Below are 27,421 nucleotides of genomic sequence, written 5' to 3' on the forward strand. Positions count from 1 at the left end.
CTCTTCCAAATGGGCCCTTTATCTTCTGAGTCTGATGCAGGTAATCCCCAGTCAAGCTGGTTTCTCTATTCCTGTTCTGCAGCAGTCACATCTCACCCCAGACCCTGGGCTGCTTGGAGACACAACCTGAACTCCTGCCAGGCTGTGTGTGCTCCCAAAAGCCAGAATTTTAACAGTTCTGAGCTTCCTGATTCCAGGCCTGGAAATGGTGCGTGAAGGCTTCCTGACCCATGTGTGGAGAGGAGCTGCAGAGAGCTTTGCCCTGCCCTCCTGTACATGTGTTTGCCTACCACACACCGGCCTTGGAAGTGCAGGGGTGGCTGTGAACCTGGAGGCCCAGAGTCACCTTTGTCTGCACCACAACTTGCTCACGTGGAAGGTACTGAGTCCAGAGGAGCCAGTGTCCATACAGGGGGGCAGATCCTGAGCTGATTCACAGGCAGCTCCCCCTCCCCCCACCCTGTATCCAGACAGCTTCCGGGTAGGGAGGAAGTAAAGAAGCTGTGGGGATTGGCTGGCTTAGCCCGGCCCCCAGCAGCTTCCTCTAGATCTGGGGTCAGACCCAGCCATCCCAGGAGGAGGGCAGAAGAAGTTGTGTGGGACAAGCCAGCCCACACGGAAGGTAAGAGGCTGGGGGTTCTGGCCCAAGGTGGGGAAGGCATATGCCCAAGGCAGGGTGGCTCCAGGGAATGAGATGACCTGGGAGATGAGTGGGTACCAGTGTGTGTGTGTGTTTGTGTGTGTGTGTCTCTGTCTGTCTGTCTCTGTTTCTCCCTCTTCCTCTGAGTTTGTTTCTCCCTCCCCTCTCCCAGTCCCTGTCTGTCTGTCTCTGAGCACTTCTTGCCCATCCCCAGCACTCCCTATCCCTGCCTCTCCCTCCCTTGCTCCTCTCTCTCTAACCATCTCTGCCTCACAGCTCACCATCACTATCTCTTCCTTCATCCTCAGAACTCACCCTCCACCCCATCTGACCACAGGATGCTGGAGCTGAGCCTGTCTTGGCTGGGACTCGGGCCAGTAGCAGCCTCCCCATGGCTGCTGCTGCTGCTGGTCGGGGCTTCCTGGATCCTGGCCCACGTCCTGGCCTGGACCTACACCTCCTACAACAACTCTCTCCGCCTCCGATGCTTCCCGCAGCCCCCAAAACGTAACTGGTTCTTGGGTCACCTGGGCCTGGTGAGTGTGGGCAGCAGATTGAGTCTGGGAAATCAAGGTAGATGGACTTCCTGGAGGTCAGGAATGGGGCTCAGGTTTGAGCTGGGGTCTAGGACAGCAGAGAAGACAGGGAAGCCAAGGAACCCCCTCTTCCCTCACTCATTCATTCCTCTACTCTGCCATCGAGACGTTCTCCACATCCTGTCCTTCCAGTCCTAGCCTGCTTTCGGGTCCATTCCCTGTCTGACTTCCACATGTTATGCACCTGATAAGATTCACTGTCCAGCGTCTGCTCTGCACAGGGCCCATATCCTTGTGTCTTGTTCTCAGCCACAGCTTTCCTAAGGGAAATAACTACCACCTCCCCATTCCCACCTACAGGAGCACAGCTGCCCACCCCCTCCCCTTTGCAGGACCCCTTCCTCTAATTTAACTATCATCCCTCCCCCAAAGATGTCCCAAAGGGCCTGTTGCCCAATCTAGATAAAGTCAGCTACTCACTTCCTCTTTCAAAAGCCTTCTTAGACCTACCCCACCTTCACACCTGCCTAGATTGTGCCCCAGACTGATACTTATGACTTGACCCCACTCATGATTAATGAAACAGGTAATCATCCAATTACTTAGTAACCACTTCCCAATTTGATGATAGTTTGGGGGAGCAGACACTACAGTGCCCAGTCCGGGACTGGAGCGATGTAAGCGCTCAAAATAAATGCTTGATGACCGAGGTGATCAACTTGCCATCACCTCCCTCAGTCAAGGTCAAAGGGATTATATTCAGCTCCCCCTATCTCCCAGACAACTTTTCCTTTCATGCCTGGGATGAGAACTACAAGTTGGGGGAGGACTTATTGCAATTACTATTCATTAAGGCAAAGTTCACAGTGGAGGGTGTCCAAAGCTCACCACAAAGATTTGCTGAGGTTCCAGATCTTCAAATGGTCTCAGCGAGCCCTGGAAGCAGCAGGAATGTTACAAAGTTCTCCAGTTCTGCCTTCCCTGCCTCCAGGGCTTGGCTGTGGGGACCAGTTCAGTCACTCTTCTGTGTGACTTCAGCTGAGCCACGCTCCCTCTCTGGGCCAGTCTCATCTAGTGCTTTGAATCCTCACCTTAGGGCCTTCGGATAGGGGAGCAAGTCACAAAGGTGAAAGTGTTTTATGTCACCTGCCTAGAGTACCTGAGGGTATTTGTCAGGTTTGAATGGAGCATCGTGAGGGAGAGGGTGCTTCACTAGGAGGCTACCTGCACTTCTTCCCCTTTGAGGGGATATGGCATCAGTTTCTTCTTTTGAAAATGTCACAATTGAAAGGCATGCCCATAACTTGCAGAGAAACAGACAGGATGCACTCTGCACCGAGCCTGATCAGTGAAGGTTATAGTCCATGTTCCTCCTTTGGTTAATAGGCAGAGTTCATGTCTGTCCCTGGGGGATGGCCAGGGCTATAAGGTCAGAGGTCTGCAGAACCCTTGCCATGCAAGAAATCAGAAGCCATGTGGAGCAGGAAAAACATGGGAGTGTGTTGGACCAAAGCCCATTCATCCTGCTACCCACAAAGCTGCCCACTGAGGATCTCCTTCTTAGATTGCCCTTGCACTGGGACCACTCCCAGGACAAGAAAAATGTGTCTTCTCAAGCCAAGATTTGCCTCCCTGTGGGCAGAGAGCCTGTCTTCTCCCTGTGCCCTGGGATAGACCCTTGGGACTTGGAGAGCCTCCAGGTGCCTCCTTCCCCCAGAGGGAAGGAGGAAGCAGAGATTCCCTCCATCTGTATAGGATCCCACACTCTGTCCACCTCAGTGGACTCTCCTTCTGTGAAGTGATGGCCCTTACCTTGCTTACAGGTTCCCCCCACGGAGCAGGGCTTGAGCAAAGTAACTCAGCTGGTGACCAACTACCCTCAGGGTTACTTGATGTGGATGGGCCCCATCATCCCCCTGGTCATTTTCTGCCACCCTGACTTGATCCGGACTTTTGCCAGTGCTTCAGGTACCCAGGCAGAGCTGGTGGTGGTGGGTGCCATGATACACCTCAGGGCTTCCAGCCGCACCCCTGCCAAGCTTCCATGTGGCCCCTACAGGACCCCAACCCCCTTCCCCTCCTCTCTCTGCCATCTTCCTCTTTCCTTCATGTATTGATCACTGCCATCTCACATCCTCCTCCTTTCTCTCACTGCCATTTACACCCCACCCTGGTGTCCTGGGCAAAAGACAGGACATGAAGATTCAGATTCAGGCAGAGAGATCTGTGACCTGGTGTGGTCAGGAATTGGCCAGAGGGAAATGAGCTCTGCAAACCCAGAGAAGAAGCAAGATTCTCTTCTAGGGGATGCTGGAAGGATTCCTGGAGGAGTAGTTGGAACTGGGTCTGGAACGACGAGCAGAAAGTTTTTAAAACAGAGTATGGAGTGATGCATGGGCATCCATAACATCCCAGGTCCCCTGCCAGACCTTCCCTCAGTCCCCACCTATCCCCAGGTGCTGAGCAATGATGGCTTATGGCTAGTGTACATATAAGTTGCTATTCCCATGACATCTACCTCTCTGGTGGGTCACTTTATTTTCCCCTATCTTGGAGCTGGTCCACTTCTAGATCAGTGCCCTCCTTCTCCAGTTGCCAGGAATCTTCCTGAGGAGACTCCACCCCACCCTGGCTCTCTTCCCTTGTCCCCTACCCCTCCCATCCGCAGACAGATGACCAGGCAAGCAGGGGAACAGGCAGCGTGTAACAGAAACCTGAGTTCAGACCCAAGAATGCAGAGTGAACATGAGAAGGGCCTTGGCTCACTCTGGCTGCTGAAGTCTCCTTCAGCTGTTAGTGGTAGAAATGCCACCCCGTATGACCTATGGAAAGAAAAGGAATCAAGTGACTATAAAGTCCAAGGAGGGGTATCTTAAGACCCAAATCTATCCATATCTATATAATGTTGTAAGAAATCTGTTTTCCTTGTTTAGATCTCTGTTCCTCTGTGGTGGCTTCCCTATCATCTTGGTAAAACTGAATCCAACAAGCTCAACCCCCATGGAAAAGTGAGCTCATTGACAACATTTTCAGGAAAAGACACAGGATTTCCCTAGCCTGTGTTATAGGACCCATTCCTGTGTCCCTGAAACTCTGAGTACCCAATCTTGGAGGTGGTTTAAGGGTCCTCTAAGCTGTTGTTTTGAGGCTCAGAGTGATTTGATGGTTAAGAACACAGACCCTGGGTTCAGAGAGATGTGGCTTATTGTCTCAGGCTTATTGTCTGAGAGAATGTGGGCAACAGACTCCATTGTTCAGAGCCTCAGTCTCCTTATCAAGAATATGGGAATGGAAGAGAAGTCAGGGGAACACGGTGTTTGGGGTCCAAACAGAAAAAGACCCTTCCTATCCCTATATTCAAGGGACCCCAATTATCACGTACGGAGGATAAAGGGAGAGAGGGTGGCAGGAGGCTTAGGACAGAGGAGCAGCTGCTGGAGGTGATTCACCGTCCCAGCTCTGGATCACTGCCCTGCAGGTCCTTCCCTCTGGCAGCCTAGAAGAGTGTGAATTGGGTCCTATTTGTTCCTCTCCAGATTCAGAGCTCAGAGGAAGGTCTCCTGTACACTCAGGGCCTGGCCAGCACCTATGGGGATGCGTGCTGCTGGTGGATGGGACCCTGGCACGCAGTCATCCGCATCTTCCACCCTACCTGTATCAAGCCTGTGCTCTTTGCTCCAGGTAGACGCCTCCCTGGCCATAGCTTGCCCATTGCCAGGGTCTCTGTGTTGCCTCTAGTTGTACAAGTGACCAGGATGCAGGCAGAGGGGGGCATGGCAAAGATGCCACTGTCTCCCACTGCAGAATCCCAGCTGCATGCTCTCCAGTCACGTCTGTGCAATGTCTGCTGAATGGCCACATCTGATCAGATTTATGTTTCTACGTGGATTCTGGTTACAGTTGGTGTATGTTATATCTAGTAATACCTGGTATATGTTTAAATATGAGTTCAGAGATGTTCTCAATCATGTCTAGAGCTCATCTGTGGCCAAGGACATTTGAGGCATCTTGAAGCCTCTCTGGTTATTGTCTGAGATGCTGTTAGAAATTGCCTGGTTCTCCAGTTGGTCACTTCTGGGTGTCTGTCTGAAGTCTGGAACTCCAGGGTCACTCTGAGAAATGCCTGAGACCTTATGTGAATCTTGTCTGATGCTTAGGATATGTTTGAGTTTTGCCTGGTTCAGGTCTGTGTCATCAGTGTATTCAAGTCCTGTCTGGAGTCCACGTGGGGCACACTGAGGTGATGCCAGATTGTCTTCAGGCCCATGGCAAAGCATCCTGTCATGTCATCTTGTATCATTCATGGTATGGCCTTGTTAGGACTTGTTAAGATATGGGACCATGTCAGATGTCTCAGAAGGGGTCAGTGCTGGGGCAGATGTGGTGTCCTAGGTCCCTGTAAAGGTGTTTTGTAAAGTGATAGACCATACTTGTGAGGTAGAAGATGCAATGTCCAGTCATATGTCAGGTTGGGGTGTGTCTAAGCACATTGAGATGTGTCTATGGGCCCTGCCTTTGCTCTGTTCTGTGCTGTGGCCTGGTCTGGTCTGGTCTCCTCTCCCCTCCCAGCTTCCTGTGCTCTTGGTCCCATTCTGCTATGTTGGGCTTGGAGGGGGAATGCTGATTCTTGGCTGGGAGCCTCCACTCCCCACTAAAAGACCCTCCCCTCCCCATCTCCTTGGTCCCTGGTGGTCCTCATTCATATCAGCTGCCATCGCACCCAAGAATGTGGTCTTCTACAACTTTCTGAAGCCTTGGCTGGGTGAGTAACTATGAGTGAAGGGGGTTGAGGGTGACTTTGGGGACCCAGGGGAAGGTCTTCCTTTGCTCACTCCCTGTGGCTGTCTCTGCTAGGGGATGGGCTCCTGCTGAGTGCTGGTGACAAGTGGAGCAGCCACCGTCGCATGCTGACACCTGCCTTCCACTTCAACATCCTGAAGCCCTATATGAAGATTTTCACCAAGAGCGCAGACATCATGCATGTGAGTCTCTTGAACCCAGGGTCCCAGCTGGAGTCTTGGGGAAAACAGGGACTCAGAGACATCTTGTCTGGATATCTCCCTCTTCTGATTGGCTTAAGTCCATCGTTCGTCCTTTCTCAGCCTCAGTGTCCTTGGCTATATAAAGAATGTAATATGATCCCTGCTTTGCAGGGTGGTCAAGATATCCTGCAAGCTGAGCTTCCCTGGTGGCTCAGATGGTAAAGAATCTCCCTGCAATGCAGGAGACCCGGGTTCAATCCCTGGGTCAGGAAGATCCCTTGGAGAAGGAAATGGCAACCCAGTGTTGCCATTCTCCAATGTTCTTGCCTGGAGAAGTCCATAGACAGGGGAGCCTGGCACGCTACAGTTCATGGGGTCACAAAGAGTCGTTCATAACTGAATGACTAACACTTTCACTTTCAAGATATCATAATGGAGCCACATCCCTGGCACATAGTAGATGCTCAGAAGGTGTTAGCTTCTATTTTACCTTCCCAGAAGCCTTAGAATCTTGAGACATATTTGATGGTAATAATTAATATGAGTATCAGGCAGTAGTTGTTTCTGAGTAATGAATCACTTGAAAACAATAAGGATTTAGTATTTACAGCAAGACTGTGAGTCAATTGGGTGGTTTCTCTGGATGTGGATGGGGCCACTCATGTACCAGTGATCAGCTGAGGGTCTGGTCATGCTGGAATGTACCCTGCGGTACTGCAAGACTCAAGACTGAAGAAAGAGCTGGAGTCTATAACACAGACATACATCAGTGGTTTAATGGATAAGAGGATCTTATGTGTCTGAAGCAAAGTCCTGGAGTGATATCCCATCATGTATATCTGTGGCTGACAGCAAGTATGTCAGCATTTACTGATTAGGCTCCATGAGTAAGAGGAAATGTGAATAGGGTGTAGGTGAAGCAGGGACTGGTCAAGCATGGGATGTACAGAGAACAAGAGGACAGCTGTCTTGGGTGGCCTGACCATACAGATAGGAAGCATTGCTGGTCTGGGGTCAGTCCTCTCACAGGTTTGAAGCTTGGTTGGCTGTAAGCTGATCTAGCATGACCTCAGGGAGGGTAAATAGACTTACTTTCATGGGATTCTCTCCCTTCAAAAGGCATCTCAGGCTGGTTCATATGGTAGACGTAGGGTATGAAAAGACTGAGAAGAAGTGCCCTTTGGGGTCTAGGTTTGGAATGACCACCTCATCATTTTCACTGCAGTCTGTTGACCAAAGAAAGTCCAGGGCCAGCTCAGAATCAAAGGATGGTAAAAGAGGCTCCACCTCCAAGTAGAGTTACTGAAAAATTACATTGCAAAGGGTTTTGATATATACATGGGAAAGTAAAGAACTGGAGCACAGGCTTTTGTGAAGTGCCTGTGATTTTTTTCATACTTGCAAGCCCATAAGAGAGCTTGTCACTGTTTCTTGGATTCTGCCAGGATACGTGAGACTCCTAGGTCACAGACAAAGGACAGTTTATTACTCTTGGCACAGCAAACAGCATGTGCTTTTTGTTGGTTTGCATTCTTCTTCCAAGTCACCAAATCTCATGCAAATAACACAGGTGGGCTTCTATGGATGCCTACTCATATAGTATATTATATCACAGGGGAGGGAATATTAGTTTTAGGAACTCTGTGACATTTATAGCAGTTAGAAGCAAGCTTGATATTTTCCAGGGGGACACATTACCTCACTTATCAAGGTTGTTTGCTACAAACACAACTCTGAGAAATGGTCCAGGTAAAGAACATAGGGGTCTTAGAACTTTTTGGCAAAACCAAAAAAAAAAAAAAGTGCAGGAGTACTCAGGGCCCATGGAGGACTATCTCTATTAACATAGGGATCATTTTCCTAATCAACTTATAACAATGAAAATGATGAAAACTAACATTTGTTAGCACTTACTTTATGAAAAGTTGACCAATGGTGCACAAAGTATGAGCTCAACAGATAAAGAATCCACCTGCAATGCTGGAGACTCAGGAGATGTGGGTTTGATCCCTAGGTTGGGAACATTCCCTAGAGGAGAAAATGGCAACCCACCATACTATTCCTGCCTGAAAAATCCCAAGGACAGAGGAGCCTGGGGGGCCACAGTCCAAAGTATCAGACACAGAGTCGGACACGAATGAGTAACTGAGCACACACTCATGCACATAAAGTATAGTAGGTAGAATCAGGATTACAAAACCCAGACCTTCTGACTCCCAGTCATGGAGACTTCATGTCCTAATAGTAACAGTTTTCACTCCTACATGAGCCTGGTCCTCCCTGGGGGTGGGTGCCTCGGACCAGGAGACAGAGCCCAGGAAGTGCATCTTGGTATCTGGGGTTAGGAAGGGGCACCAAGGAGGCAGTTCTCAGCCTCAGCTGTGTCCCCTTCTCTGTTCAGGCCAAGTGGCAGCGTCTGATCATAGAGGGCCACACCCATCTGGACATGTTTGAACACATCAGCCTCATGACCCTGGACAGTCTGCAGAAATGCGTCTTCAGTTACGACAGCAATTGCCAAGAGTGAGTCTTACCCAAGGGCCTGGGGAACATGAGCCACAGACCCACGGGAGTAGATGGGTGAGGGAGGGTTGACCAGGACAATCAGAAAGGTCTTCTTGGAAGAGGTGGGTCAGATCTGGACATTGAAGAACAAGAAGGGGAACGAGAAGAAGCCATCCTTTTAGGTGGGTAGAACTGTTTGATAAAGACCAGGAGGCTAGGAGGAGCACGGTATGTGCAATAGTGAGGCGACATCTTGGAGATAAGGATGGAGGCATTGGTATCTTTATATCTTAAGAACATTCTGAAACCAAAGAGGATATGAACTTTCTCCTGGGCTTTCCAGAGAGCCATGGAAGGTGTTTGAGAAGAAGAGGGTTCTGTTCAAAGTTTATTTCAGACATCAGATATTTCTTGCTCTCATCCTGTAGGAAGCCCAGTGACTATATCGCTGCCATCTTGGAGCTCAGTGCCCTTGTGGCAAAACGATATCAACAGATCTTCCTGCACATGGACTTCCTGTACTACCTCACCCCTGATGGGTGGCGCTTCCGCAGGGCCTGCCGCCTAGTGCATGACTTCACAGGTGCTGTCATCCAGGAGCGGCGCCGCACCCTCCCCAAGGAAGATATTGATGACTTCCTCAAGGCCAAGGAGAAGACCAAGACTTTGGACTTTATTGACGTACTCCTGCTGACCAAGGTGGGCTCCTCTGGGATCTGAATTCAAGAAGCAGTATAAGCCTTGGGAACTTGATTTAATCAAAGTTAAACTGGATTGAACTGGATGCAGAGGGTGCTGGGGAGCCATGTGAGATTCTTGTTGAAGGAAGGGCTGGGTTAGGGGTAAGTTTTAGAGATGACCATGTGGAATGCACAGGGCTTCCCTGGTGGCTCACAGTCAAGAATCCACCTCCAGTGCAGGAGGCCCAAGTTTGATCCCTAGGTCAGGAAGATCCCCTGGAGTAGGAAATGGCAACCCACTCCAGTATTCTTGCCTAGAGAATTCCATGGACAGAAGAGCCTGGTGGGCTTCAGTCCATGGGGCTGCAAAGAGTCAGACAGGACTGAGTGACTAACACACACACACATGGGGTGCAGCCTGCAGGGGACTACTAAGTCTGAAACTGTGAAGGCCTGAGATTTTACTCTCCTTCCCAGTTAGTAACTTAGTCTACTGCAGAAATAGACTGTATATATCCATGTATACATAGAGAATACTGGATCATAAGAATCCATTTATTACTTATAGCAGTAACAGTAACCAGAGCAGAATGGTATCTCTGCTCCCCCATTCCCAAATTCCTCTGAGATCTCCATGATTTCTTTATCTTCCCATGTAGCCATACTTGACATTACAGAAAAAAATACCTTCAGTTTTCTTTTATTTTTTTTATTTTTAATTAATTAATTTATTTTAATTGGAGGCTAATTACTTTACAATATTGTACTGGTTTTTGCCATACATTCACATGAATCAGCCATGGGTGTACAGGTGTTCCCCATCCTGAACCCCCCTCCCACCTCCCACCCATCCCATCCCTCTGGGTCATCCCAGTGCATCAGCCCTGAGCACCCTGTCTCATGCATCAAACCTGGACTGGCAATCTATTTCACATATGGTGATATACATGTTTCAGTGCTATTCTCTAAAATCATCCCACCCTCACCTTCTCCCATAGAGTCCAAAAAGTCTGTTCTTCACATCTGTGTCTCTTTTGCTGTCTTGTATATAGGGTCACCATTACCATCTTTCTAAATTCCATAAATATGCATTAATATACTGTATTGGTGCTTTTCATTCTGACTTACTTCACTCTGTATAAAAGGCTCCAGTTTCATCCACCTCATTAAAACTGATTCAAATGCATTCTTTTTAATAGCCAAGTAATATTCCATTGTGTATATGTACCACAGCTTTCTTATCCATTCATCTGCTGATGGACATCTAGGTTGTTTCCATGTCATAGCTATTGTAAACAGTGCTGCGATGAACATTGGGGTACACGTGTTTCTTTCACTTCTGGATTCCTCAGTGTGTATGCCCAGCAGTGGGATTGCTGGGTAATATGGAAATTAAAAGACCCTTACTTCTTGGAAGAAAAGTTATGACCAACCTAGATAGCATATTAAAAAGCAGAGATATTACTTTGCCAACAAAGGTCCATCTAGTCAAGGCTATGGTATTTCCAGGGGGCATGTATGGATGTGAGAGTTGGACTGTGAAGAAAGCTGAGCACCAAAGAATTGATGCTTTTGAACTGTGGTGTTGGAGAAGACTCTTGAGAGTCCCTTGGTCTACAAGGAGATCCAACCAGTCCATTATAAAGGAGAACCGTCCTGGGTGTTCATTAGAATGACTGATGCTAAAGCTGAAACTCCAATACTTTGGACACCTCATGCGAAGGGTTGACTCATTGGAAAAGACCCTGATGCTGGGAGAGCTTGGGGGCAGAAGGAAAAGGGGACGACAGAGGATGAGGTGGCTGGATGGTATCAGCGACTTGATGGACATGAGTTTGAGTAAACTCCAGGAGTTGGTGATGGTGTGCTGTGATTCATGGGGTCGCAGAGTCAGACACAACTGAGTGACTGAACTGAACTGAACTGAATGGCAGTTCTGTTTCCAAATTTTTAAGGAACCTCCTCACTGTTCTCTATAGAGGTTGTACTAGTTTGCATTCCCACCAACAGAGTAGCAGGGTCCCCTTTTCTCTGCACCCTCTCCAGGATCTATTGTTTGTAGACTTTTGGATAGCAGGCATTCTGACCGGCATGAAATGGTACCACATTGTGGTTTTGATTTGCATTTCTCTGATAATGAGTGATGTTGAGCGTCTTTTCATGTGTTTGTTAGCCATCTGTATGTCTCCTTTGGAGAAATGTCTGTTTAGATCTTTGGCCCATTTTCTGATTGGGTCATTTATTTGCCTAGAATTGAGCTGCAGGAGTTGCTTGTATATTTTTGAGATTAATTCTTTGTCAGTTGCTTCATCTGCTATTATTTTCTCCCATTCTGAAGGCTTTTCACCTTGCTTATAGTTTCCTTCGTTGTGCAGAAGCTTTTAATTTTAATTAGGTCTCATTTGTTTATTTTTGCTTTTATTTCCAATATTCTGGGAGGTGGGTCATAGAGGATCCTGCTGTGATTTATGTTGGAGAGTGTTTTGCTTATGTTTTCCTCTAGGAGTTTTATAGTTTCTGGTCTTAACATTTAGATCTTTAATCCATTTTGAGTTTATTTTTGTGTATGGTATTAGAAAGTGTTCTAGTTTTATTCTTTTACAAGTGGTTGATCAGTTTTCCCAGCACCACTTGTTAAAGAGACTGTCTTTTCTCCATTATATATTCTTGCGTACTTTGTCAAAGATAAGGTGTCCATGGGTGTGTAGATTTCTCTCTGGAGTTTCTATTTTGTTCCATTGATCTATATTTCTGTCTTTGTGCCAGTGCCATACTGTCTTGATGACTGTGGCTTTGCAGTAGAGCCTGAAGTCAGGCAGGTTGATTCCTCCAGTTGCCTTCTTCTTTCTCAAAATTGCTTTGGCTATTCGAGGTTTTTTATATTTCCATACAAATTGTGAAATTATTTGTTCTAGCTCTGTGAAAAATACCGTTGGTAGCTTCACAGGGATTGCATTGAATCTATAGATTGCTTTGGGCAGTATACCCATTATCACTATATTGATTCTTCCAATCCATGAACACAATATTTCTCCATCTCTTAGTGTTCGCTTTGATTTCTTTCACCAGTGTTTTATAGTTTTCTATATATAGGTCTTTTGTTTCTTTAGGTAGATTTATTCCTAAATATTTTATTCTTTTCGTGGCAATGGTGAATGGAATTGTTTCCTTAATTTCTCTTTCTGTTTTCTCATTGTTAGTGTATAGGAATGCAAGAGATTTCTCTGTGTTAATTTTATACCTGCAACTTTACTATATTCATTGATTAGCTCTAGTAATTTTCTGGTGGAGTCTTTAGGGTTTTCTACGTAAAGGATCATGTCATCTGCAAACAGTGAGAGTTTTACTTCTTCTTTTCCAATCTGGATTCCTTTCATTTCTTTTTCTGCTCTGATTGCTGTGGCAAAAACTTCCAAAACTATGTTGAATAGTAGTGGTGAGAGTGGGCACCCTTGTTGTGGTCCTGACTTTAGGGGAAATTATTTCAGTTATTCACCATTGAGGATACTGTTTGCTGTGGGTTTGTCATATATAGCTTTTATTATGTTGAGGTATGTTCCTTCTATTCCTGCTTTCTGGAGGGTCTTTATCATAAATGGATGTTGAATTTTGTCAAAGGCTTTCTCTGCATCTATTGAGATAATCATATGGCTTTTATTTTTCAATTTGTTAATGTGGTGTATTACATTGATTGATTTGTGGATATTGAAGAATCCTTGCACACCTGGGATAAAGCCCACTTGGTCATGATGTATGATCTTTTTAATATGATGTTGGATTTTGTTTCCTAGAATTTGGTTAAGGATTTTTGCATCTATGTTCATCAGTGATATTGGCCTATAGTTTTTTGGGGGGTTTTGTTTTTTTTTTTGTTTGTTTGTTTGTTTTTGTGGCATCTTTGTCAGGTTTTGGTATTAGGGTGGTGGTGGCCTCATAGAATGAGTTTGGAAGTATACCTTCCACTGCAATATTCTGAAGAGTTTGAGTAGGATAGGTGTTAGCTCTTCTCTAAATTTTTGGTAGAATTCAGCTGTGAAGCCGTCTGGTCCTGGGCTTTTGTTTGCTGGAAGATTTCTGATTAGTTTCAATTTCCATGCTTGTGATGGGTCTGTTAAGATTTTCTATTTCTTCCTGGTTCCGTTTTGGAAACTTACACTTTTTCTAAGAATTTGTCCACTTCTTCCAAGTTGTCCATTTTATTGGCATATAGTTGCTAATAGTAGTCTCTTATGATCCTTTGTATTTCTGTGTTGTCTGTTGTGATCTCTCCATTTTCATTTCTAATTTATTGATTTGATTTTTCTCCCTTTGTGTCTTGAGTCTGGCTAAATGGTTTGTCAGTTTTATTTATCTTCTCAAAGAACCAGCTTTTGCTTTGTTGATTTTTGCTACGGTCTCTTTTGTTTCTTTTGCATTTATTTCTGCCCTAATTGTTAAGATTTCTTTCCTTCTAATAACCCTGGGGTTCTTCATTTCTTTCTTTTCTAGTTGCTTTAGGTGTAGATTAGGTTTTTATTTGACTTTTTTCTTGTTTCTTGAGGTATGCCTGTATTGCTATGAACCTTCCCCTTAGCACTGCTTTTACAGTGTCTCACAGGTTTTGCATTCTGCTGTTTTCATTTTCATTCATTTCTATGCATATTCTGATTTCTTCTTTGATTTGTTCTGTGATTTGTTGGTTATTCACCAGAGTGTTGTTCAGCCTCCATATGTTGAAATTTTTAATAGTTTTTCTCCTGTAATTGACATCTACTATTACTGCATTGTGGTCAGAAAAGATGCTTGAAATGATTTCAATTTTTTTGAATTCACCAAGGCTACATTTATGGCCCAGGATGTGATCTATCCTGGAGAAAGTTCCATGTGCACTTGAGAAAAAGGTGAAATTCATTCTTTGGGGGTGAAATGTCTTATAGATATCAATTAGGTCTAACTGGTCTATTGTATCTTTTAAAGTTTGTGTTTCCTTGTTAATTTTCTGTTTAGTTGATCTATCCTTAGGTGTGTGTGGGGTATTAAGGTCTCCCACCATTATTGTGTTACTGTTAATTTCCACTTTCATACTTGTTAGCATTTGTCTTATATATTGCAGTGCTTCTATGTTGGGTGCATCAGTCATTTCAGTTCAGTCACTCAGTCGTGTCCGACTCTTTGCAACCCCATGAATCGCAGCATGCCAGGCCTCCCTATCCATCACCATCTCCCGGAGTTCACTCAAACTCACGTCCATCAAGTTGGTGATGCCATCCAGCCATCTTATCCTCTGTTGTCCCCTTTTCCTCCTGCCCCCAATCCCTCCCAGCATCAGAGGCTTTTCCAATGAATCAACTCTTCGCATGAGGTGGCCAAAGTACTGGAGTTTCAGCTTTAGCATCATTGCTTCCAAAGAAATCCCAGGGCTGATCTCCTTTGGAATGGACTGTTTGGATCTCCTTGCAGTCCAAGGGACTTCAAGAGTCTTCTCCAACACTACAGTTCAAAAACATCAATTCTTCAGCATTCAGCTTTCTTCACAGTCCAACTCTCACATCCATACATGACCACTGGAAAAACCATAGCCTTGACTAGATGGACCTTTGTTGGCAAAGTAATGTCCCTGCTTTTCAATATGCTATCTAGGTTGGTCATAACTCTTCTTCCAAGGAGTAAGCGTCTTTTAATTTCATGGCTGCAGTCACCATCTGCAATGATTTTGGAGCCCCCAAAAATAAAGTCTGACACCATTTCCACTGTTTCCCCATCTATTTCCCATGAAGTGATGGGACCAGATGCCATGATCTTCGTTTTCTGAATGTTGAGCTTTAAGCCAACTTTTTCACTCTCCACTTTCACTTTCATCAAGAGGCTTTTTAGTTCCTCTTCACTTTCTGCCATAAGGGTGGTGTCATCTGCATATCTGAGGTTACTGATATTTCTCCCAGCAGGAGTAACAATACTCATATCTGATAAAACAGACTTTAAAATAAAGCCTGTGACAAGAGCCAAAGAAGGACACTACATAATGATCAAAGGATCAATCCAAGAAGAAGATGTAACAATTATAAATAGATATATATGTTGGGTGCATATATATTTATAATTGTTATATCTTCGTCTTAGATTGATCCTTTGATCATTATGCAGTGTCCTTTTTTGGCTCTTGTCACAGCCTTTGTTTTAAAATCTATTTTATCTGATATGAGTATTACTACTCCTGCTTTCTTTTGGTCTCTGTTTGCATAGAATATCTTTTTCCAGCCCTTCACTTTCAGTCTGTATGTGTCCCTTGTTTCGAGGTGGGTCTCTTGTAGACAACGTATATAGGGGTCTTGTTTTTTTATCCATTCAGCCAGTCTTTGTCTTTTGGTTGGGGTATTCAACCCATGTACATTTAAGGTAATTATTGATAAGTATGATCCTGTTACCATTTACTTTATTGTTTTGAGTTCTAGTATACACACCTTTTCTGTGTTTCCTGTCTAGAGAAGATCCTTTAGCATTTGTTGGAGAGCTGGTTTGGTGGTGCTGAGTTCTGTCAGCTTTTGCATGTCTGTAAAGCTTTTGATTTCTCCTTCATACTTGAATGAGATCCTTTCTGGGTACAGTAGTCCTGGCTGTAGGTTATTTTCTTTCATCACTTTAAGTATTTCCTACCATTCACTCCTGGCCTTGAAGAGTTTCTATTGAAAGATCAGCTGTTATCCTTATGGGAATACCCTTGTGTGTTATTTGTTGCTTTTCCCTTGCTGCTTTTAATATTTGTTCTTTGTGTTTGATCTTTGGTAATTTGATTAATATGTGCTTTGGGGTGTTTCACCTTGGGTTTATCCTGTTTGGGACTCTCTGGGTTTCTTGGACTTGGGTGACTATTTCCTTCCCCATTTTAGGGAAATTTTCAACTATTATCTCAAGTGTTTTCTCGTGGTCTTTCTTTTTGTCTTCTTCTTCTTCTGGGACTCCTATGATTTGAATGTTGGGGCATTTAACATTGTCCCAGAGGTCTCTGAGATTGTCCTCATTTCTTTCAATTCATTTTTCTTTTTTCCTCTGTTTCATTTATTTCCACCATTGTGTCTTCTACCTCACTTATCCTATCTTCTGCCTCCGTTATTCTACTGTTGGTTCCCTCCAGAGTGTTTTTGATCTCGTTTATTGCATTATTCTTTATATATTGACTCTTTTTTATTTCTTCTAGGTCTTTGTTAAACCTTTCTTGCATCTTCTCAATTCTTGTCTCCAGGCTATTTATCTGTAATTCCATTTTGTTTTCAGGATACTGGATCATTTTCACTATCATTATTCATAATTCTTTATCAGGTAGATTCCCTATCTCTTCCTCTTTTGTTTGGTTTTGTGGGCATTTATCATGTTCCTTTACCTGCTGTGTATTTCTCTGCCTCTGCATCTTGTTCATATTGCTGTGTTTGGCATGGTCTTTCTGTGTTCTGGCAGTTGTTGGTTCCTGTTTATTGTGGAGTTTCCTTGCTGTGGGTGCGGTTGGACGGGTGGCTTGTCATGATTTCCTGGTTAAGGAATCTTGTGTTCTGGTGGGTGGAACTGGATTTCTTCTCTCTGGAGTGCAATGAAGTGTCCAGTAATGAGTTACAAGATGTCAATGGGTTTGGTGTGACTTTGGGCAGCCTGTATATTGAAGCTCAGGGCTATGTTTCTGTGTTGCTGGAGAATTTGCATGGTATGTCTTGCTCTGGAACTTGTTGGACCTTGGGTGGTGCTTGGTTTCAATGCAGGTATGGAGGCCTTTGATGAGCTCCTATCGATTAATGTTCCCTGGAGTCAGGAGTTCTCTGGTATTCTCACGATTTGGACTTAAGCCTCCTGCCTCTGGTTTTCAGTCTTATTCTTACAGTAGCCTCAAGATTTCTCCATCTATATAGCACCAATTATAACACATCTAAGTTAAAGATAAAAAGTTTCTCCACAGTGAGGGACACCCAGAGAGGTTCACAAAGTTACATGGAGAAGAGTAGAGGGAGGAGGGAGATAGAGGTGACCAGGAGAAGAAGAGGGGGAGTGAAAAGGGGCGAGAGCAAGCTAGTCATCAATCACTTCCCTATGTGCTCTCCACAGTCTGGACCACTCAGAGATGTTCACAGAGGTACACAGAGAAGAGAAGAGGGAGGAAGGAGACAGAGGTGGCCAGCAGGATAAAGGGGGGAATAAAAGGAGAGAGACAGATCTAGACAGTAATCAGTTCCCTAAGTGTTTTCCACAGTCCAGAACACACAGATTCACAGAGTTGGGTAGAGAAGAGAAGGGGGAGGGAGGAGATAGAGGAGACCTGGTGGAGAAGAGGAGAGTCCAAAGCTGGAGAGAACAATCAAACCAGTAATCTCACACCCAAGTAAAAATGGCTACAGAAGATTGGGTTCTTAAAGGTACACAGTTGATAACAAATACGAATAAGCAAAGATTAAAAATCTAGAGTAGAGGTTAGATTATCATAAATACAATATTTAAAAAAAAACAAAGTCACAAAAATTATAATATATATATATGAAGTTTGCTTTAAAAAATAGGGTCTTTTTTTTAAGTAGTAGTAGGTTATAAAAATGAAAATTAAAGGAGTAATAGAGGACTTAAAAATTTTTTTTTTAATTTTAATTTAAAGAATGATAATAGTAAAGATATATCTAGGACTTTCTCTGGTGTTGTGGACAGTGTGGGGTCAGTTCATTTTCAGATAGTTCCTTGATCCGGCTTATACTTCTCAAGATCTATAGGCCCCTTCCTATGTAGCTGGTGCTAACTACAGGGTTTTAATCTATTGCACCTGTCACTTCCAAGGCGGTTCCCTCTGTTTGGTTTAGCTTCTTCTGTTTGCTTGTCTCTTCAGTGTCTAATTTCCACCCTGACACAAGGGGGCGGTGGTGGACACTTTTTTAGGCTCACTTGTTCAGTCTTGCTGTGGGGAGGGAGGAACACTGCAAACAACACTGTCATGTGCTTGCAGTGTCTCGGCCACAGTGGGTTTGCCCTCGCTCACGGCATGTGTGCTTTCCCTGTCTACACTGCTTAGGCTCTGGGTTGCTCTGCCAGGAAGTGTCTGAGGCTGGTTTTGGGTTGTATGCACTTCCCAGGTCTAAGCCACTCAGGTTCAGGTACTCAGGTGCTCCACAAAGGTGCAGACTTGGTTGGACCTGCGTTTTGTGCCCTTCCCAGGTCCGAGCAGCTCAGGTGACCAGGTGCTTGGCAAGCACAGTCGTTGCAACTTATCACCTCCCCCATCCCTGCCACTCGGTTTTCTGGGTGTACAACTGGGGCACCTTTTCCGGTGTGCCGTGTGTCTCTTCTGGGAAGCTGATCTCTGGCTGTGACCCTCCCGGTGGATGTCGACCATCCAGAATATCAAGAAGTCTTGGTTAGCAATGAAGCCTGCTTGCAGTTTGGTAGGTGATGCCTCTCTGGGGCCATGAGTGCCCCCTTCTGGCTCTGGCTGCCCTCACCTGCCTGTCTCCAGTGGGGGATGGGCCAGTCTGCAGCCAGCTAGCTCTGCTCAGTCCTTTGTTCTGTGAGCGGGCCTGGCAGTGTCTTGCTGCTGCTGCTGCTAAGTCGCGTCAGTCGTGTCCGACTCTGTGCGACCCCATAGACTGCAACCCACTAGGTTTCCCCATCCCTGGGATTCTCCAGGCAAGAACACTGGAGTGGGTTGCCATTTCCTTCTCCAATGCATGAAAGTGAAAAGTGAAAGTGAAGTCTCTCTGTCGTGCCCTTAGGTTAGGGCTTTTCACGGGATAGCTATCCCACAGTCTGATTTGCTATCTCAAGTTAGTTCCCTCAGATTGCCCTCGGGGCATTCAGGCCCGTCCTTACTCTAAGCAATGCAGCCCATGCCTCCCTGCCCAGCCCCCACTTGCTAGTGGTGGATGCAGGTGTCTGTGCTGCTTCTCCTCTGGGAGTTACCATTGGGCACATAATTTCCTTTCAAAGACAATGAGCTGCTTTTCTGGGTGCCTGATGTCCTCTGCCAGCCCTCAGAAGTTGTTTTGTGGAATCTACTCAGCTTTCAAATGTTCGTTTAATGAATTTGTGGGGAAGAAAGTGGGCTCCCTGTCCTATTCCTCCACCTTCTTAGGACCCAAGTGTATGATCTTTTTAATGTGTTGTTGGATTCTGTTTGCTAGGATTTTGTTGAGGATTTTTGCATCTATGTTTATCAGTGATATTGGCCTGTAGTTTTCTCTTTTTGTGCCATCTTTGTCTGAGTTTGGTATTAGGGTGATGGTGGCCTCATAGAATGAGTTTGGCAGCTTACCTTCCTCTGCAGTTTTCTGGAAGAGTTTGAGTAGGATAGGTGTTAGCTCTTCTCTAAATTTTTGGTAGAATTCACCCATGAAGCCATCTGGTCCTGGGCTTTTGTTTGTTGGAAGGTTTCTGATTACAGTTTCGATTTCTGTGCTTGTGATAGGTCTGTTTCTTCTGTTGCTGCTAAGTCACTTCAGTTGTATCCAACTCTGTGTGACCCCATAGGCGACAGCCCACCAGGCTCCTCTATCCCTGGGATTCTCCAGGCAAGAATACTGGAGTGGGTTGCCATTTCCTTCTCCAATGCATGCATGCATGCTATGTCGCTTCAGTCATGTCTGACTCTATGCGACCGTATGGACAGCAGACCACCAGGCTCCTCTGTCCATAGGATTCTATAGGCAAGAATACTGAAGTGGGTTGCCATTTCCTTCCCCAGATAGGTCTGTTAAGATTTTCTATTTCTTCCTGGTTCAGTTTTGGAAAGTTATACTTTTCTAATAATTTGTCCATTTCTTCCAAGTTGTCCATATTACTGGCATGTAGTTGCTGATAGTAGTCTCTTATGATCCTTTGTATTTCTGTGTCATCTGTTGTGATTTCTCCATTTTCATTTCTAATTTTTTTTTTATTTGATTCTTCTCGCTTTTTACTTGATGAGTCTGGCTAATGGTTGTTTATTTTATCTTCTCAAAGAACCAGCTTTTTGTTTTGTTGATTTTTGTCATAGTCTCCCTTGTTTCTTTTTCATTTATTTCTTCCCTAATTTTTATGATTTCTTTCCTTCTACTAACTTTGGGGTTCTTCATTTCTTCTTTTTCTATTTGCATTAGGTGTAGTTATTTATTTGATTTTTCTGTTGTTTCTTGAGGTAAGCTTGTATTGCTATGAACTTTCCCCTTAGCACTGCTTTTACTGAATCCCATAGGTTTGGGGTTGTTGTGTTTTCATTTGCATTCGTTTCTATGCATATTTTGATTTCTTCTGTGATTTATTGGTTATTCAGAAGTGTGTTGTTTAGCCTCCATATGTTTGTGTATTAATACTTTTTTTTTCCTGTAGTAGACAACTTAATCTTACCACATTGTGAACAGAAAAGATGCTTGAAATGATTTCATTTTTTTTGAATTTACCAAAGCTACATTTATGGCCCAGGATGTGATCTATCCTGGAGAAGGTTCCGTGGGAACTTGAGAAAAAGGTGAAACCCATTGTTTGGGAGTAAAATGTCCTGTAGATATCATTTAGGTCTAACTGGCCCATTGTATCATTAAAGTTTTGTGTTTCCTTGCTAATTTTCTGTTTAGTTGATCTCTCCATAGGTGTGAGTGGGGTATTAAAGTCTCCCACTATTATTGTGTTACTGTTAATTTCCCCTTTCATACTTGTTAGCATTTGCCTTACATATTGCAGTGCTCCTATGTTGGGTGCATATATATTTATAATTGTTATATCTTCTTGGATTGATCCTTTGATCATTATGGAGTGCCTTCTTTGTCTCTTTTCACAGCCTTGATTTCAAAGTATATTTTATTTGATATGTGTATTGCTACTCCTGCTTTCTTTTGGTCTCCATTTGCATGAAATACCTTTTTCCAGCCCTTCACTTTCAGTCTGTATGTGTCCCTTGTTTTGGGGTGGGTCTCTTGTAGACAGCATATATAGGGGTCTTGTTTTTGTATCCATTCAGCCAGTCTTTGTCTTTTGGTTGGGGCATTCAACCCATTTACATTTAAGGTAATTATTGATAAGTATGATCCTGTTGCTAGTTACTTTATTGTTTTGGGTTCAAGTTTGTAAACCTTTTCTGTGTTTCCTGTCTAAAGAAGATCCTTAGCATTTGTTGAAGAGCTGGTTTGGTGGTGCTGAATTCTCTCAGCTTTTGCTTGTCTGTAAAACTTTTGATTTCTCCTTCATATTTGAATGAGATCCTTGCTGGGTACAGTAATCTGGGTTGTGGGTTTTTCTCTTTCATCACTTTAAGTATGTCCTGCCATTCCCTTCTGGCCTGAAGAGTTTCTATAGAAAGATCAGCTGTTATCCTTATGGGAACATCCTTGTGTGTTATTTGTTGCTTTTCCCTTGCTGCTTTTAATATTTGTTCTTTGTGTTTGATCTTTGGTAATTTGATTAATATGTGCTTTGGGGTGTTTCACCTTGGGTTTATCCTGTTTGGGACCCTCTGGTTTTCTTGGATTTAGGTGGCTATTTCCTTCCCCATTTTAGGGAAGTTTTCAACTATTATCTCCTCAGGTATTTTCTCATGGCCTTCTTTTTGTCTTCTTCTTCTTCTGGGACTCCTATGATTTGAATGTTGGGGCATTTAACATTGTCCCAGAAGTCTCTGAGATTGTCCTCATTTCTTTAAATTCTTTTTTTTTTTTTTTCCTCTCTGCTTCATTTATTTCCACCATTCTATCTTCCACCTCACTTATCCTATCTTCTGCCTCAGTCATTCTACTGTTGATTCCATCCAGAGTGCTTTTGATCTCACTTATTGCATTATTCATTATTGATTAACTCTTTTTTGTTTCTTCTAGGTTCTTGTTAAACCTTTCTTGCATCTTCTCAATCCTTGTCTCTAGTCTATTTATCTGTAACTCCATTTTGTTTTCAAGATTTTGGATCATTTTCACTATCATTATTTGGAATTCTTTTTAAGGTAGACTCCCTATCTCCTCCTCTTTTGTTTGCTTTGGTGGGCTTTTATCCTGTTCCTTAACCTCTTGGGTATTTCTATGCCTTTTCATCTTGTTTAGATTGCTGTGTTTGGGGTGGCCTTTCTGTATGCTGGAAGTTTGTGGTTCCTCTTTATTGTGGAGGTTCCTCCCTGTGCATGGGGTTGAACAATTGGTCTGTCAAGGTTTCCTGGTTAGGGGAGCTTGCATCGGGTTCTGTTAGATGGAGCTAGATCTCTTCTCTCTGAAGTGCAATGAAGTGTCCACTAGTGAGTTTTGAGATGTATATAGGTTTGGTGTGACTTTTGGCCACCTGTATTTTAATGCTCAGGGTTATGTTCCCACATTGTTGGAGAATTAGCTTGGTATGTCTTGCTCTGAAACTTGTTGGCTCTTGGGTGGAGCTTGGTTTCAGTGTAGGTATGGAGAAATATCAATAACCTCAGGTATGCAGATGACACCACACTTATGGCAGAAAGTGAAGAGGAACTAAAAAGCCTCTTGATGAAGGTGAAAGAGGAGAGTGGAAAAGTTGGCTTAAAGCTCAACATTCAGAAAACGAAGATCATGGCATCTGGTCCCATCACTTCATGGGAAATAGATGGGGAAACAGTGGAAATGGTGTCAGACTTTATTTTGGGGGGCTCCAAAATCACTGCAGATGGTGACTGCAGCCATGAAATTAAAAGACGCTTACTCCTCAGAAGAGAAGTTATGGCCAACCTAGATAGCATATTGAAAAGCAGGGACATTACTTTGCCAACAAAGGTCCGTCTAGTCAAGGCTATGGTTTTTCCAGTGGTCATGTATGGATGTGAGAGTTGGACTGTGAAGAAAGCTGAGCGCCGAAGAATTGATGCTTTTGAACTGTGGTATTGGAGAAGACTCTTGAGAGTCCCTTGGACTGCAAGGAGATCCAACCAGCCCATTCTGAAGGAGATCAGCCCTGGGTGTTCCTTGGGAGGACTGATGCTAAAGCTGAAACTCCAGTACTTTGGCCACCTGATGAGAAGAGTTGATTCATTGGAAAAGACTCTGATGCTGGGAGGGATTGGGGGCAGGAGGAAAAGGGGATGACAGAGGATGAGATGGCTGGATGGCATCACTGACTCGATGGATGTGAGTCTGAGTGAACTCCAGGAGTTGGTGATGGACAGGGAGGCCTGGCGTGCTGCGATTCATGGGGTCGCAAAGAGTCAGACACAACTGAGCGACTGAACTGAACTAATGGAGGCTTTGGGATGAGCTCTTGTCGGTTAATGTTTCCTGGAATCAGGAGTTTTCTCGTGTTCTCAAGTTTTGGACTTAAGCCTCCTGCCTCTGGCTTTAAGTCTTATTCTTACAGTAGCCTCAAGACTTCTCCATCCATACAGCACTGATGATAAAACATCTAGGTTAATGGTAAAAGAATATCCACAGTGAGGGACACCCAGAGAGGCTCACAGAGCTATATGGAGAATAGAAGGGGGGTAGGGAGATAGAGGTGACCTGGAGGAGAAGAGGGGGAATCAAAAGGGGAGAGTGCAGTCTAGCCAGTAATCAATTCCCTATGTGTTCTCCACAGTCTGGAACACTCAGAGAGGTTCACAATTACATAGAGAAGAGAAGAGGGAAGAAGGAGATGGAGGTGACCAGGAGGAGAAGAGGGGGAGTCAAAAGGAGAGAGACAAATATAGCCAGTAATTGTTCCCTAAGTCTTTTCCACATCCCAGAACACCCAAAGAGATTCACAGATTCAGGTAGAGAAGAGAAGGGGGAGGGATTAGATAGAGGTGACATGGGGGAGAGAAAAGAGAGTCAAAAGGGGAGAGAGCAATCAAGCCAGTAATCACACTTCTAAGTAAAAATGGTTACTGAAGATTAGATTCTTAAAGATACAAAATTGATAACAAATACCAAAAAGCAAAGATTAAAAATCTAGAGTAGAATTTAGACTCTCAAAAATATAATATTAAAAAAATACAAAAATTATATATATATATATATATATATATATATATATATATATACACGAAATTTGCTTTAAAAATAGGGTCTTTTTTTTTTCAAAGTAATAGTAGGTTATAAAAATAAAAATTAAAGGAGTAATAAATAACTTAAAAATAAAATTTAAAAATGATAATAGTAAAAAATATCTAGGAATTTCTCTGGAGTTGTTGAGAACAGTGTGGGGTCAGTTCAGTTTCAGATAGTTCCTTGTTCCAGCTTATACTTCTTCTCAAGATCCATAGGCCCCTTCCAATGTAGTCAATGCTAAATATAGGGTTTTAATCTGTTTCACCTGTCACTTCCAAGGCAGTTCCCTCTTCTTTGTTTCTTTTGGCTTCCTCTGTTTGCAAGTCTCTTCAGTGTCTAATTTCTGCCCTAATACAAGGGGGCTAAGATGTTCACTTATGTAGGCTCACTTGTTCAGTTGTGCTATGGGAAGAGAGGAACACTGCAAACAAATATCACTGGTGTATGTGGGGAGTGCTCGCAGTGTCTGAGCCACACTGGTTTTGCCCCCACTCACGGCACATGTGCTTTCCTGGTCTACACTGCTCAGGCTCCAGGTTGTTCTACAGCAGAACTGTGCAAAGAAGGCCCTGGGTTGCGTGCACTTCCCAGGTCTAAGCTGCTCATGTTCAGGTTCTCAGGTACTCCACCAAGGCACAGACTTGGTTGGGCCTGTGTTTTGTGCGCTTCCAGGGTCAGAGCAGCTCAGGCGACCAGGTGCTTGGTGAGTGCACTGTCTCAGGTGTGTGGTGCGTCTTATCACCTCCCCAGTCTTAGCCACTCAGTTTCCTGGGTGCACAGCGAGAGCGCCATCTCAGGTGTGCCATGTGTCTCCTCTGCAGAGCTGATCTCAGGCTGTGACCCTCCTGGTGGGTGTCAACTGTCCAGGATCCCAGGAAGACTTTGTTAGCAACTGGGAGCCTGCTCACAATTTGGTGGAGGATGCATCTCTGGAGCCGAGATTGCCCCTTGCCCTCTGGCTGTGGCTGTCACCCGCCTGCCTCTCTGCCTCTGGTGGGGGGAGGGGCCAGTTTGCAACCAGCTAGCTCTCCTCTGACATTCGCTCAATCCTTTGCTCTGTGAGCGGACCAGGCTGTGCCTTAGGTTAGAGCTTTTCGCAGGAAATTTCTCTCTCTCTCTCTCTCTCTCTCTCTCTGGTTAACCCACAGTTTGGTTTGCTTTCTCACATTAGCTCCCTCAGAATGTCCTCAGGGCATTCAGGCCCAGTCCGTACCCTAAGCATGCAACCCGTGCCTCCCTGTTCAGCCCCCCTCGCTGCTGGCAGGCACAAGCGTCTGGGCCACTTCTCCACAGGGAGTTGCGGTTAGGCGCGTATTCTGTGGGTTTTTTTTTTTTTTTTTCCTTCTGGTTATGTTGCCCTCTGAGATTCCAAAACTCCCCACAAACCTGCCAGTGAGAGTGTTTCCTGGTGTTTGGAAACTTTTCCTCCTTCATGACTCCTACCCCGGGATGGATCTCCATCCCTAACTCTTTTGTCTCTCTTTTTGTCTTTTTTTTTTTTTTTTTTTTGGTCCTATCTCCTTTCAAAGAGAATGGGCTGCCTTTCTGGGTGCCTGGTGTCCTCCACCAGCACTCAGAAGTTGTTTTGTAGAATTTTCTCAGCATTCAAATGATCTTTTGATGAGTTTGTGGAGGAGAAAGTGGTCTCCCTGTCCTATTCATTCACCATCTTAGGACCATCCCCCCTAATTTATTTATTTTAATTGGAGGCTAATTACTTTACAATATTGTAGTGGTTTTACCTCCAGTTTTTAAACTTTGGAATATACACAGGACTTCTCCTTCTTCCCTGTGTTCGAGGAGGGAAGGGAGATGGGAAAAGAGAGAGGAGGGAAGGGAAGGGAGGGGAGTGGAAGGGAAGGGAAAATAGTGGAGAGGAGAGAAGAATAGACAAGAGCAGAGCAGAGATGAGAAGAGGTTGTTTGGGAGCTTAATCAGAACCTCTTCACTGAGAAGGCAAAGTCTGCATGTTCTACAGGTGTACAACCCATTCCTTATCTCCAGGAGGCATTAGGAATGGGTTTTAATCTCTACTTCTAAGGTAAACTTGTCATCAGTCATCCTGTAACCCAGGTTACATCATGTAGAAACATGAAAATACTTATGAATCATTGATTCCCTTTACCATGGATGCCACAGGAGGCAAAGAGTTCAAGGAGGAGGTCTGTGGGTGGGGCATCTGGTGGTACTGAGCAAAGGAGGTCTAGGACTTCAGATTGAGCTTAAGTTTCTATATGGATAATGGAGCTTCAGAGATTGTCTCAGTTTAGGCTTGGGGGCCCTCAGAACTTGTGTGAATCTGGGAATCTTGCTTTCTCTCCAGGATGAAGATGGGAAGGGATTATCAGACGAAGACATCCGAGCTGAAGCTGACACCTTCATGTTTGAAGGTGAGGGTCCCAGTGTGGAACTACACAGAGAGATGGGTCTCTCCCCCAACCCAGGAACTTGGCAAGTGGGCACTGGGTCATGCCATCCCTCCCCATCCCCTCATGGGCCTTAAGGTGAGGGTGCTGTCCACACTCTAGTTCTGAAATAGACCAGAGATCCAAGCCTCTCTGGATGCTCCTCAGGCCATGACACCACAGCCAGTGGCCTCTCCTGGGTCCTGTACAACCTTGCAAAACACCCAGAATACCAGGAGCGCTGCCGGCAGGAGGTGCAAGAGCTCCTGAAGGACCGTGAGTCTAAAGAGATTGAATGGTGAGTGCAAGTCTTCATGGCCTTTTTCTGATCCCCTGCTTCCTGGCTTTGGAAGAGTGAAAATATTCTTGTGAATTCTGTCCTTATTTCTTAGTGGGAATGTGAGAAGATCCCAGAAACAGGGTCTGGGAAAAGTTTGCAGGTTTGGGGGACAGAAAGTCCTGCACTAACTAACAACAATGTGTGAGGGCAGATGATACCAGTGAGCACCTATTCAGTAAATGAACTTTCCCTCCACTTCTTTACTTTTCTCTCTGAAGTCACATGTTTTCAAAAATCTTCATTCTATTTCCTCATATACTAATTCCTCATATTATTTAGTCCAGGATTTAAAAGGAACACCTGAGGACTAAAGTCATTCAACTCCTTTCCAGGAATATCTGCATCTTCTTCCATCCATTCCCCATTTAGGAAACACTGCAAAACTGCCTCCCTGTCC

The 27,421-nt window shown here is 44.5% G+C and overlaps 1 protein-coding gene across 2 annotated transcripts in view; it reads left to right on the top strand.

The window, feature by feature from the left end:
* Window positions 1-395: 395 nt before the first annotated feature.
* LOC133250474 (cytochrome P450 4F3-like) overlaps window positions 396-27,421 on the top strand; it is a 31,400-nt gene continuing 4,374 nt past the window's right edge. The window contains exons 1-9 of one of the 2 annotated variants that reach the window (XM_061421768.1): window positions 396-622; window positions 949-1,176; window positions 3,000-3,144; window positions 5,885-5,938; window positions 6,031-6,158; window positions 8,560-8,681; window positions 9,092-9,362; window positions 26,603-26,669; window positions 26,853-26,982. In XM_061421768.1, the coding sequence (XP_061277752.1) occupies window positions 979-1,176; window positions 3,000-3,144; window positions 5,885-5,938; window positions 6,031-6,158; window positions 8,560-8,681; window positions 9,092-9,362; window positions 26,603-26,669; window positions 26,853-26,982 (1,115 nt within the window). In that variant the 5' untranslated portion in view covers window positions 396-622; window positions 949-978. Of the gene's footprint in view, window positions 623-948; window positions 1,177-2,999; window positions 3,145-4,712; window positions 4,858-5,884; window positions 5,939-6,030; window positions 6,159-8,559; window positions 8,682-9,091; window positions 9,363-26,602; window positions 26,670-26,852; window positions 26,983-27,421 lie in introns of both variants that reach the window. The other variant, XM_061421769.1, reaches the window with a different exon arrangement.

The sequence above is a fragment of the Bos javanicus genome, chromosome 7 (assembly GCF_032452875.1).
Source record: "Bos javanicus breed banteng chromosome 7, ARS-OSU_banteng_1.0, whole genome shotgun sequence".
Taxonomy (NCBI): Eukaryota; Metazoa; Chordata; class Mammalia; order Artiodactyla; family Bovidae; genus Bos; species Bos javanicus.